Source organism: Lissotriton vulgaris, chromosome 9, assembly GCF_964263255.1.
Source record: "Lissotriton vulgaris chromosome 9, aLisVul1.2, whole genome shotgun sequence".
Lineage (NCBI taxonomy): Eukaryota > Metazoa > Chordata > Amphibia > Caudata > Salamandridae > Lissotriton > Lissotriton vulgaris.
In genome coordinates, this window is record NC_141697.1 from 1,139,128,161 (window position 1) to 1,139,142,535 (window position 14,375).

The 14,375-nt window shown below is 44.0% G+C and overlaps 1 protein-coding gene across 2 annotated transcripts in view; it reads right to left on the bottom strand.

The window, feature by feature from the left end:
- The window catches only part of FBXW12 (F-box and WD repeat domain containing 12), a 173,121-nt gene that overhangs the window by 128,289 nt on the left and 30,457 nt on the right, over positions 1–14,375 (bottom strand). For both annotated transcript variants that reach the window (XM_086939172.1, XM_086939173.1), the window contains one exon: positions 516–637. In XM_086939172.1, coding sequence (XP_086795298.1) covers positions 516–637 — 122 coding nt within the window. The remainder of the gene's footprint in view (positions 1–515; positions 638–14,375) is intronic.

Below are 14,375 nucleotides of genomic sequence, written 5' to 3' on the forward strand. Positions count from 1 at the left end.
TGGTTGCATATCACTGGCATGTCATGTACGTGCTGTAGTGTACTTGTCATTTTGAAATGCAACGAATGTCTAGTGTGCATCTTGGTATTGGGAGTGTAAACACTTCCTGCTAACAAAAGAAGCATATTGTGGAAATGTGCACAGGAGTGCTCTTTAGGGATGTTTTTTCTCAAGAACAACAGAACCAACAACTTTATAAATGTGGTACCTCCTGAAAGTAATCCAAACCTGCCTTTGAAATCTGGTGGAAAGTGATGCAGCAATTTCTGAGAAAAAAGACAAATGTTTGACTTAGAAAGATTTCCAAAATGTGGATTCCAAACCAGTCTTTTCTGACCATGTCTCTTGGAATGCCTTGTGCAGACTGGTAAAGTGTTTCCAAAGTTGCATGAAAAGAAAAAAATCATATCCAGTGAATGCAATGGTCAACATAAACAGGTGGTCACTATCCAGTGATTAATCAATAAATACACATGCCAGAATATAATGTGCAGTGCTTAAAGCCTGTATGTTACCTCCTGAAGATTCCAAGCTCGGATGGTGCAGTCAGTTGATGCAGTACATACTACAGATATAAAATGTCCACTTTCAAATTTGTGTTCATTCTCAGAAAGATAAGCCATCCCAAAAATTTTTCCTGTGACATAAAACACGTAATTATTAGTTGCTCAAATTTGCTAATTAAATTCATACTCTCTCCTTTTTTTAATTCTTCGTTCATGGTAGGTTATCTGTTTGATTTTGCCTCCATTTGTGTTTATACTTCAGTGAATTCTAACCTTGTTATTTGAAGTTTACCATCACTAAAGCAGACTTCAATCATTGATTAATCAATGTCTTTATTGGATATTCAAATGTGAAATTGTATAAAAAGACAGACATAACTGAAACAAATACAACACAATCTGGCCTAAATATACAGATTTATTAAACACTTTGTTAAGAACATAAAATACGCTGGAGAAAAGTTCTACGTTAGGAATACTCTGCATTTCTTCAATGCCTGGTTTAAACACCACTATAGAAACTACTGGCTAGTTCTGTCCGTGAGAATACATTTGGCAGATTGTAAAACGTTCCTTCAAAGTCGCATATCGGAAACAAACAGACAAAAGCTACTCCATAACAAAAAAGGTCACATGATCCAGTTTACATTGGCAAGTCACTTTCACTTTCTTTCTTTATTCGATCTTCCGAAGACAAATCATAAAAAGGTACACATGATAACAAACAACATTATAATCAAAATGCATTGAGGAAATTACAATCACATTTTCCATTTAAAAAAGGTAAGACCGCAGGCAAAGACAATAATTTGATCGTAGCTAAAGTGGCAATGCAACCTAACTGGATCCCTAGATAGAAGCGAGTATTAAACAATAGCATTCAATATTAAAATCAGTCTTATAAAAAGTAGTAAAAAAATTAGCAGCAACAATAAGCATTTCAGCAGCAATACAAAAACAATACATCCAGGAGCTACTAAAGTGCTTTATTATTAAAACAACATGCTCCTTCTCTTTGCTAAAGTGCACCTCAAAAAGCTTGCAAAGAAAAGCAAACATCACAGTCATTAAGTTGCAAGAGATAATACAAGGCTGCTTTGCACTTAGAAAATGTATATCTGCGCACTAGCGGTACTAACATTTTCCTAGTAAATGGAAGATAAAATTGACAGAAAAAACACATTGTACAATAGTTTGGCTCAAATGTTCCTCACAAGGGCAAGTGATAATAGTTTCAGGAGAATACTGGCCCAAAGGGAAACATATCAACCAGCGAAATGACCCCAACCTAAATATAGTCAACAAATTCCTTTCATAAACATTAGTTACATATGGAATATACAGGGCAATTGAGGGAGGTACTTGAATAAGACAGTAATCTCTGACAGAGGGTTTGGACACTTCGGATAATTCCCTAGAAGATTCCTTGTGCTTTCGGAAGCTATCCATGACCCTCTGTCGGTCACCTTTGCCAATTAATTCTGGGTGCTCAAACAGTGAAGCACAACCACATTCCGTGAAGCAGGTTTTAATATATTAAAGCCAGGGAATAGAGAGGCCTCGGGCACAACTTAAGCAGTCTCTAATAATTGCCTGGTTCAAACCAGCTACTTCGTTTGCCCAAATAGAACACCAGATGGCTAAAGGAGCTGCATTTATTGTATCGTGGACATAATCGAGACCTAACTCCAGATGCAGGGAAAAGTGCGGCGATGAGGGGGGAACTCCTAAAGCTCTATGACAAAATCTATTCTCCTCAATCTGCATTGCAAGTACATCCCTACAACTCCAAATACCCATGCCATATGTTAAAATCGGTATACATTTACGGTTAAAAATCTCTAATATTGGGGCAAGGACTTTTTTACCTATGGACATTGCAAGGTTGAAAGTGGTCCTTAAAGCTCGAGTGTATCGTATTATTCTATTTTTTATCAAAGTGTGCCACATGCAACCTTCATCAAATTCCAAACCTAGATAAGGAAAGGAACTAACCCTCTCCTAATGTTGGCCCTCTACGTTCAGATTGCAGGATTTAGTATTTTTGGGGCCACATATCATAGTAAAAGTTTTCTTGTAGTTTGGCTCCAGACCCAGGTCCTTCATAAAACTAACATAGCTGGCAATGAGTTTTATAAGACCTTGCCAGAAGTACTGCGTCGTCCGCATATAGTAGCGCTGGCACCGTTTCGGTTGGGGCTGACGTCCACTTGCGGGACGTCAGCCCCAACCGAAACTAAGGTGTTTTCCAAATCGTTGGTATAAAGGATTGGGGCAAGGACGCAACCTTGGCGCACCCTGCGCTTAATGCTGAACTGCTCTGAACATTCTACAGCATCACCATACCTCACTGAAGCGGAAAGATCATGATGGAGAAGTCTCAAAAAGGAGACCAGACCTGAGTCGACTCCCATGTTTACTAGGATGTCCCATGACTGAGAGAGTGAAATATAATCAAAAAATTGGTCAGGTCCATAAATACCAGATGAGTGGACGCTGCCTTCGAGTATTTGTATTTAGCCAAAATAAGACAGAGTATAAGGCACTGTTCGATTGTGCCTAGCCCCTTCCTAAACCCACACTGACTGGGAGGCAGAATGTGATTGGCATTAATCCAGTCCAATAGGCGGTCTAGCACAACTCTCCCAATTACTTGGACGGAGGAATCCAAAAGGGATATCGGGCGATAGCATTTAGGATTGTGCATGTTTCAGTTTTTAAAGACAGGCACTATTACAGATTAACGCCACAACTTTGGCACTCCATCACTACAAACTGAATTAAAACTGAAGTGAGCACCGGAGTCCAGAATACTGGGTCTTCCTTGAATAAATCCAATGGAATACCATCTGGCCCTGGAGCCTTCTTACCTTTACTACTGACTATTGCTTTTCGGACCTCCCCTTCATTAAAAACAAGATTTGGGCATACTAAATTCAACTGTGCTCGAGTTGGAAAGTCATTTTTTGAAACTTTCATTCCCAGCTGAACTAACTTGGTGTGGTGACAAAGATAGAGGATTTTGCAGAATATCCTGGCTTCCTAGACCCCATCTTGGTAGTGTTTCAACCTTTGCACTAGACAAAATGATTGATGGATGATAGAATCAACATTAAATGGAAGCTTGACTAAGAATGATATGTGGAAACTAGATTTCCTTTGGTTGTTGTTATTTGTGATGGATTGGTTTTGAAAAAGAAAACTATAGTAGTGAACATTTGGAAGAGTAGATTACAAATACAGTGTGTAAAATGCTAAATAGAGTAATGTCAAAATTCAACATAACCTTACAGTGCTGATTCTGGTCAAGTTTACAGGATTATTTGTAATGACATTTTGGTTAATGAGCGAGTAAATAAATGAATATGTGAAAAGGAGTCGAGTGTGTGAGAGAAAGAGTTAGGGAGAATAAGCTGCTTAATAATTAAGTGAGTGAGTGAATGTGAGTGATCATGGAGGAGCTAGAGTGTGAGAGTGAGTTAGACCCATCAGTCTTAGGGTGGTCTTCCCACAAAGTTTTACCCTGCTCCCCTCCTGTTTTGCTGAATTTGTTTTTGTTGCATTTAGGACACTCTGCACTTTACTACTGCTAACCAGTGCTAAAGTGCTTGCTTGTGCTCACTCACTAAAACATGGTAAAATTGGCTTACAACTGAGTGAATAGTTAATTTAATTATAATTCCCTAGTAAAGTGGTATACCATAGGCCCATGGCCAGTAAATTAAATGCGACTAGTGTGCCTGCAGCACTTAAGTAGCCTCTTAAACATGTCTCAGACCTGACATTTGCAGCCTGTCGTAAAGTTTAGACTGTCAAATTCGATTTCGCAAAATAACCCTTTTTGTCAAGCCTAAAGGTCCCTTTTTAAAACATATAAAAGTCACCCCTAGAGTAGGACCTAAACATCCCATAGGGTAGGTTGCATTGTTTTCAAAAAGTTAGACATGCACTTTAAAGTTTAACGTGTCCTGGAAGTGAAAAACTCTTAAATTTGTTTCTCACTACATTGAGGACAAGAGGACTACCTCTTCCATAGGACAACATTGGGTTACCTTATTACATTTAATAAGCGACAAGTTTTTGGGGGGAACAGGTAGAAATATTATGTTTGATATCTAGAGAATTGTAAATTAAAATCCTCTTTAAAAGTAAAATAAGATTTTAAGTCACAATTCTAAAAATACCACTTTTAGAAAGTTGGTATTTCATTGTCCTAACCATTTGGTACCAGCAGTCTGTTCCTGCTTTACATGAGTAGGTGTAATTGGCACCTGCGGTCTGTTCCTGGGTCACATAACTAGGTGTAATTGGCAATTGGCCTTTGCGTATTCCTCGCAAGGTGCCACAAAATAGCAGGACAGGGGAGAGGGGTTGGAGGCAGATTGGGCCACTCTGGCAGGATGGGCGGGTCGGTGCACAGCCCCACTTACATTTCAAAGACACTGCCTCAACACACACACACACACACACAAAACGTCACACTAGGCCACTGTGCCTCCAGACATCCTGGGACCTGGGCGAAAAGGCAGAACATTCCAGACATTTCTGTGGGGAAGAAAACTCAAGAAAGTTCTTCTACTTTAAAGATGGGACCAGTTATAGAAATATGTCCCTCAGGCCACTCTTCAATTCACTTCAAGTCCTGAGGAAGGACTCTCAGGTGACTGCTCTGCTGTTTGTGTCCTGCTGTGTATTTCAGAAGAAGCCCTGCTGCTCCAAGAGGTCTAAAGCCTTCCCTGTGCTCTCGGAGGACTGCCCTGCAATTAGAGACCTGCACTGCTGCTTGAACCCAGGACTTCCAGTGTGAGTCCAAGGGCTAGCTGGCTGGCCTCCTGATCAGAGCCTCACAGACAGAAAAGGCTTCAAACATCTTGAACTCACGCGTGGACCCAGTGTGAGTCCTGACCCTGCCAGTGGTGTCCCTCAAGTCCTGAACCCTTGGATGTGGTGCTTAAGGTGCCCAGATAGCTCAAATCCAAAACGTATATACATGCTTCAGAGCATGGCTTAAGGGCAATACTGTCACAACTAAATGAGGAGGGCCTAGACCAACCTGTAGTCTCCATGAAACTGAACGCAGCGCAACACAGTCCACTAAGACTCCAGCCCAGCATGATGCAACTCATCCTCAGCACATTTCAGCACAATTTCAAGCAAACACTGGTGGCTTCTTTGATGTTGATGTGGCCCGAAGTAACACCGGCCAAGCGTGACACATCTCCTCCCCTGTGTCTCCGCAAACCCCATCAAAATCCTTGATGATGACGGAGGACTTCCCATCACAGCACTTCATCGATGGTCATCGACTCTGCTGCTGCACAACACATATCGGACCCCAGACCTCACATCGCAACTCCTCGTTGACAATTCATCAATGCCAGCCTGCTCAGCTTGACGCAAGGAATTTGCATCTTGACACTTAGGTCACAAGGTACTTTTCAGTAGATTGAATTCAGTCCTATATCTGGCCTGCACTCCATTGCGGCTGGCCGGAACTTGTGACTAGGACCCGGTCTGCCACGATCTGATAATCGCGGTTGGCGCCTTTTGCTTATTACTGCTTGATTTTCAGAAATCCTTTAAAATTGCATGACTCTGGTTCTACTAATTTTGTGGTCAAATAATTTATTAAAATTTGCTCTATTTATCTTATGTTGTGCTTTTACATTATTACTGTTTGTGCACCGCATCAATATTTGACACATAGCCTCAAAGTTAAGCCTGACTGCCAAGCTACCAAAAGGTGAAAGCACAGGTAAATAAAGTGACTTTAGGGGTTCACCCTGATGGGTATTATGGCTGTTGCTTGATAAGAGCTCACACCTTCATCAACCAACAACCACATTTTCACAGGTATTCAGACAGATACTAAGCATGACACAAAAAATGAGCATGGTGAACTACAAAGAATGGACAGCAGAGAAATGAATGCTAAGGAGGGAGTGAAACAATGGCTGAGCTGGAAAAAGTGAGTGAGCGAAGCTCAGACTGGGCAAGAAAGAAAGGTGTGAAAGTGACTTTACTTAGTAGAGTATAGAATTAAGCATGTTCTTACTCTGAAGGAATACACAGAAGTCATAAACTATTAAATTCATTCAGGTAGATACAGTTGATAGATCAAGCCCTCAACATGTCTCATCAGGACCCTTCTGGCGATATGCCTGAAAAGAAAAGATTGGATGGACCAAGGGCACAGAAAGTGCTTGCACAGTTTCTTGTGCCCTTGGTCCGCTTTTTTCTATTCAGGCGTATTTCTAGAAGAGTCATGAAGGAAGGAAAAGTCAGTCAGTCAGTGAAACCCCAGCGATACAGCAGCCTTCTCCCATCACACAATGGAATTTCAGAGTTCCTGCCTCTCTTTTCTAGATTCGCTTGCCTGATGGAACCAAAAGGGAGTCAGTCAGCAAACTGCTAATGGGGCTGCGGCCTTCTCATATGCTAGGCATGTAGCTCAATGTACATACATGTTTTCCACTGCTGGAAGTGCCCCTCTATGTTGCCCCTTTTCTCCTGCAGGCTGCACCAGTCTGAGCCTTTCTTTCCCTCATTAGAGGATATGCCCATTGACCAGGAGTAGTTTAGGCCCTGCCCTCTACATAAAGATTGCCTGTTACTTCCTCTGTTTGGATTAGGTTTCAAACAAGGTGGTCAATTTGGCAAACCCCATTGGTGGCCTGAGCCTGGAAATTCCTGAGATCTATGGAAATGATGGAGGTAAGTTTGTAGGCCCTGGTGAGCTGGAGGGCAGTTCTCATCCTACCCACTGTGTCTGCCCGGATAACCTCCAAGGGACTTTGTTCAATCTAAGTTTTGTTATTTAAAATTAATATGAGAAGAACCAATTTATCGTCCTTACAATGAGTGAATCAAAACTGATCAAATTGGGTTGTCAACATGAAACATATAAACAAAGACACAGGGTGTATACGAAAAAAGTGTTTTTATCAAATAATTCATTAAGAAAAATCAGCTTCATATACAGACAAATAAGCGAATAAGATTTTAGGACTGTGGGTACACATAAAAATAAATTGCTAAGTGACTCAACAGAACCTAAAAGACACCTATCCCAAAACACATTGAGTAAAACAAAGCAAGGGATGAAGTGCAAAGTCGACGTTTCGGTTTCTTAGCAGTTATTTGATGAAACCATCCTCAGGACTGTAATCAGTTCAGATCTGTATAGAAATATTGTAGTCTGTTTGCGGATTATCGTCATCCGCAAGAAGATCTTGGAAGGATCACAGTATCCTAGGGACCTGACTATCGAATGCGGAGATCGCTCATCCAAGTTGGATGTAGCGTCTGAACTTCACTCACATAGGGTTCACGTATTCATACACAGTAGAATTCATCCAGTGTATGTTAGGTGAATTATTATCAAATTTCTGAGACAAATCAGGGGTCGATGCACATAATTTGCGCTTAAACGAGCCTGTGAGCAGTCAGAGATCCTGCAGTGTCTTAAGATGCAGCAAGGTGAAGTCAATAACGCGTGTCATCAGAGTGAAGCCACTGATGACACGCGTTATTGACTTCACCTCGCTGCATCTTAAGACACTGCAGGATCTCTGACTGCTCACAGGCTCGTTTAAGCGCAAATTATGTGCATCGACCCCTGATTTGTCTCAGAAATTTGATAATAATTCACCTAACATACACTGGATGAATTCTACTGTGTATGAATACGTGAACCCTATGTGAGTGAAGTTCAGACGCTACATCCAACTTGGATGAGCGATCTCCGCATTCGATAGTCAGGTCCCTAGGATACTGTGATCCTTCCAAGATCTTCTCGCGGATGACGATAATCCGCAAACAGACTACAATATTTCTATACAGATCTGAACTGATTACAGTCCTGAGGATGGTTTCATCAAATAACTGCTAAGAAACCGAAACGTCGACTTTGCACTTCATCCCTTGCTTTGTTTTACTCAATGTGTTTTGGGATAGGTGTCTTTTAGGTTCTGTTGAGTCACTTAGCAATTTATTTTTATGTGTACCCACAGTCCTAAAATCTTATTCGCTTATTTGTCTGTATATGAAGCTGATTTTTCTTAATGAATTATTTGATAAAAACACTTTTTTCGTATACACCCTGTGTCTTTGTTTATATGTTTCATGTTGACAACACAATTTGATCAGTTTTGATTCACTCATTGTAAGGACGATAAATTGGTTCTTCTCATATTAATTTTAAATAACAAAACTTAGATTGAACAAAGTCCCTTGAAGGCATCTTTACCTTTCTATATTTACTTACCCAAGCCCTCAAGGGTATTCCGGGTTGCTCACTTCCTTAATAATTGCCCGGATAACCAGCAATGACTGGGCTGACCACGGCTTCCCAGCTGGTCAGCTTCTGGCACAAACCAAGTTGCAGCAGTAAATTGATACTTGTATAGCGCACTACTCACCCGCAAAGGTCTCAAGGCGCTTGCATGAATACCGCTGTGGAACCCATCCTGGCTTTCCCTGTGAGGCGTCCACTCCTGGGCACCCCCAAGGTGGAGGCCAGGCATCCTTAGCGTTGTGGGGGCCGTTGTGGAGATTAAGCAAGCTATTGCCCAGAGTTGCAGAGTGGGACCCATGATTGGAATAGGCACCGAGGCGAGAATGGTCAGGTCCGTGGAATTGTGAGCCCAAGACCAGCCGAGGCGGGGAATTGAACCCTGGTCCCGGGCTAGACCTCTGCATCAGGGTCTGCCGCTCTAACCATTGAGCCACACTTCTCCACTGCAGTGACGTGAAGAATATTTTAAGTGTTCACATTTGGCTCGTTCTCAGGTTGGTCAGCAAGCATCTTGACTGCTACAACCTGACTCTGTGTCCCACAGTAAGACTGACAAAGACTATGGATCACAGATTAAGAATATAAGAGAGTGCGATTGTGTGAGCCAAAAATCAATCTGCAGTACACATTTCAAGGTTGTCTTTCTGCGGTCGCCATTTATTGGGGACCAGCTAGAGATCCCATACTTTTATTATCGCATTTGGGCCGCGCGCGTCAGGACAATGGACAGCTAGAAGTGCAACTCCCTTGAAGAGTGCAAGTACTTTATGACATGATGGAGTTTCCAGTGGATGTTGACCAAATGGCAACACCTCACTGTCTTGGTGCCGATTCTTCTGAAGTACTTTAAAGCACTGTAATAGAGCCTCGAACCTCTTGGACATAACACTTGCTCTGACGCCAAGACGCTTTCCTTACAGAGGACTTTAGCACAGACCCATTTGTCTTGGCTCTGTCATGTACCCTGAGTGACATATTGACCCACCGGCCTGAAACCCATTTGTGAGACATTGTGCACGCTTCAGATGAGTTGCACTTCTAGTTTTCCATTGTCCTGACGAGGCCCAAATGCAAAAGGGCCGAAACGCGGTACGCATCAACACCTTTACTGGATGGGTTTTTGAAAATGTAACTTTTCTGTCAATTTAGGCTGGGCACATACTAAAAGTGTGGGAACTAGTTTGTCCCCCATAAATGTTGACCCCAGAAAACTACCACTTAAATGTGAACTGCAGATTGACAGCCACATAAATCCCAAACAAATGAAAGACGGAAGTCTCATGTTCAAATGTTAAATTGCATATTCATAAACATACAATGGAGATTATTATTTGTGTTTATGTAGTTGTTATAAATGTTTTGCCATGTATGCATCAGTGCATATATATATATGTGAATAATGTCAATATGAGTAGTGTCTTCAGATATGAGAACCAAGAGCACCAGTTACTGAGCTTGCCCTTGTGCTAGCAATACAATATTTATTTTGTAACAGAAATAACTTTGACCAGTGATCAATTTGTGTTTTCGCTGCGATAAACTTGCGGCTGCATAATCAGTCCCCACGCTATACCATTTTTTCTTTGCTCTACCTCCCTGAAAATGTCTGGTGTGCATTGAGCTCAGTCGCACCAGACAAATCCGGTCACACACAAAGAAGAGTTATCAATTCCGTACCTCCCTAGAAATGAGGCACAACACCTGGTGTGCGCTGATTTGAGTTGCACCAGACAATTCTGGTCATACGCACAGGTGCAAGTTCAGCAGTGCCACATGAGGTAGAATGAGGCACTGCAATGGGTACGCTCCCACCTCCGAGGGTCGCAACCTGCGAATCGGACACCATTTGCAATGAGGAGGCAGCCAGCGTATCGTACAACAGAGATACAGCATGATAAACAAAGTGGGCAACGCGAGGTCCTGCAACCTGTGAAGCCACTTCCCTTAGATGTGGGCCATGCTTTTGGTGCTCCACAACAGGCAATCTGGTCTCCAGACACAATACCTACTTCCATGCTCACCAGCGCTACCAGTGGGAATACAGTAGACGATGTGGGCACTACCAGGCATCACAGGTTGATGGTGTAGGCCACTTGCGGGAGGTGTTTTATGTCCCTGAGACATAAGAGAACAGGGGGCAAGCCAACAAACCCTTGGAGAGCACACTTTAGGGTGCCACACAGCAGCAGGTAGTCAGCTCAGGCAGCCACTATTCAGGAAACATGCACTGTCCATTCAAATGGCAGTAATCCTCCTTGTGCACAGCAGATTCCTCTGACAGTGTACACCGCGCAGTTCCACGATCTCCGGTCCCACATTCCCAAAAGTATATCTCTACCCTGCTGAAGTAAGGCACCAGTAGTTAAACTGTAGTGTACCTTTGACGTGGGGGCTGGTTCGGAGGGTTTCCCTTTGAACCACAGATGTCTCCCCTTAATTTCAGTCCTGTCTTCTTTGGGCAGTGGAATGCTTAATCTTTAGTGGGGCCATGATCTTGCTCCCAGAGGCAAAGTTTCAAAACCCCTTTCTCAAATTTATCCAGCCAGGCACACAAATGGCAGAGGTCTGTTGTTCCAGTTGCATGCCCAATCTGTATTGCTATCTGGGGAAAGCACTGATGTGCTCCCCCGTCCTCCAGTGTGGACTACAGTCAAATTAAAAGACACACAAAGAGTTTTAGAGCAGAGAAATGCCCATTGTCTAGAAGTGGCATTTCTAAGCTATTACAAATCCACCTTTACCACAGGAGGATTTGCCATTGTGAATCGAATGATAGAAAACATTATGAGGCTGCTCCTCCACTGTAAGCCACCATTGCAGTTTGAAGTAATTTTAAACATTTCCTCATGTTAACCTATGGGAAGAGCAAACCTCATAGGTAGTGAAAACACACATGGGTATTCTTCACTACCTGGGCAGGGAACGCACATGTGTACCTGCCCTGCCTTTCATCTACCACTTGCTTCACCCATTAAGACTTAGCCTAGTTAGTGAAAGGCACCCTCAGTCTTGGCCAATGATTTAGAAAGGCCAACCTGAACATAAGTGCGATTGTGCACCCGAAGGCCTGCAATGGCCGGGTCTGGTGGCTCAGTGGAATGCGTCCATTGCAGGGTCCTGTGTTCAAACTCATGGTCACAGGTTCAAATCCCGGCAGGCCCACTCAGCCTTTCATCCATCTAAGGTAGATAAAATGAGTACCATTGAGTTGGGTAACAATGAACATCTGTTATTCAGCGCCAAGAGACCTCTTGGTGAACGTGCGCTTTACAAATACATATGTTATGTTATGTTATGTAATGGCATGCTTGAGACATGTTTAAAAACATTAGTTAAGAATCCCTTCCTACCATATGTAGGAAGGAGTGCACACTTTCACGCTGCATTTACAGTGGGAAAGTGCCTAGAACCCTAAGACCACTACAAGAGAAGCAGCACAATTGTTTGGCTAGGCCTTGGTGTAGTTCTGCGAGTGGCAGAGTGCAGTGCGAACTGCAGTTTACGCTGGTATTCCTGCTGCTCAGGTAGAAATTCTACCCGAGCGGCAGCTCGCACTCGGGAACTTACCGTTCGCGATCGCGAGCAGGGAAAAAACTCTGCTGCACATCGCGAAGCAGAGTTTTCTGCAAACCGCGAGTTCTGCAGAGTGCAGAAAACTCTGCAAACTCTGCTAACAGAGCAAAGTTCACCGCCCAGGCCAACTGGTGTCCCAAGGGAGGATCAGATCTCCCAGGTAGGGAAAACCCACATGGGGTTCTTCACAAACAGGGCAGGGAATACTCATGTGTACCTGCCCTGCCTTTCGCCTACTACTTGCTTCACCCTTCAGGGCTTACTGTAGAGGTGCTCTATTGGTGGTGCAAGGCCCACTCAGGGTTGGCTGAGTGAAAAATACCATAACCCCCGAATGTGCCCATTCCTATGTTTGCCAAATCGTAACTCACCCCGTCGTTCCACCCCCCCCCCCCCGCCCTACTTCCCACTTGTACCTCCTGCAATCATGTCAGCCAACAATGCCGGTTAAAGTAGTGGTCGTTGTTGGCCGCAGTTTATTAATATTAAAATTGCAATATTAAAATTACAATATTCAATTTTCAATATTACAAACAAATACTGGTTGTGCAATTTCTTCATTTACGAACTGTCCTCATCAATCATACATGAATATTAATAGACACATGACACCGTCTTGTGAGCAAAAGGTGTCAGTTTTCTTCAGTTCGTAAATGGCACTTTGCAACCAGTTCCTTGTGAATCCTTGTTGTCCCATTGGTTGGTTGCCCACGCCGTCTGCGTGTCGTGGAGGGGAGCTTTTTCCCACTGGAGTTAGGTCCCCAGCACGCTACCATTTGCGCCCTGCCGTCCGGCTGGGTCTGGGCCGCGAGTGCCGTCTCCTATTGGTACTCCCCTCCTTGCTGCGGCCACGTCACCCTGCCGTGCGGCATTGAAAAGTGTGTGGCCCTCTTCCTACACACCGCCCGCCGGTGTGTATCCTTACCAACCATTGTAGGATTTCCGCCACGCCGCAGGGAGGCTTACGTCTTTCTGCGGCTCCCCCCATCCTGTTTTAAAAAAAAAAATGTTATACTTACTTACAGCCTGCCATCGCCAATGCACCCCACAGGTTATCCCAAAAGACTTGCATTCCTCTTTCGGAGAGGTGCACCCCGTCCTGGCCGTACAGCTCTAGATGTCCTGGGTGAATGAGGCCGTGGCGGATTGAGTCCATGCCGTTCGTGGCACAGAACTTGTGCATTGCGATGTTCAGTTTCCTCCTTGCGTTATCCACCGCTTTGTGTGAGCCAGCGCCTCTCCAATGTTTTCTGCTGATCATCTCCGACCAGATCACCGTCGTGGGACCCAACCACGTTGTTGTCATCATGAGATCCTTCTGGATGGCCTGCCCCAATGCTTTGCGCCCCAGTTTATTCAGGTCGTTGCCGCCGAGGTGGATGATCAGCGCGTCGGGATGCCACGCCGAATCTGCCAGTAGGCTGTCCAGGGTTGGCAGCAGCTGCTCCCATCTCATCCCTGGTTGTCCCACCCACCGGATGCACGTCGCTTTGGGTCTGGCTGCCGCTTTGTGCCCCGACCGTCGCCACCATGACTCCATCCTGGACACGAATGAATGTCCCACCACCCAAACCAGCCGCGGGCGTCCTCCTGTCAAGAGAAAGGATTCTGTTAAGGTGGCCCGCTGCGCACCCGGGTTTGTCTTCTTTCGATGCAGTTAATCATACTTTTTCATTCTTTTTTTTTTTTTTTGATATAGTTATTGAGCTCCGGTGGCCTTCTGCGCACCGGAGTATCGGCGGAAAGTGGGCATTGCCACAGCACCCTGCCGTGCAGCATCCCAAGGTGACTCCCTTTTTCGTGGGACGTTTGGGAACCTTTCCTTCCCCTTTTTTTTAATTTTTTTTTTTTATATCAGGTGTGGCCGTATGTATGATTTGTAGGCCCTGGATCGCCATCTGCCCACAGCCCGTATCCGATCCTCTGGCATGCCATGCTGCGATGCCGTGGTTGCTGCCCCGATCCTGAAGGAGTGTGGGGCGAAGGCTGCTGGGTGGAAG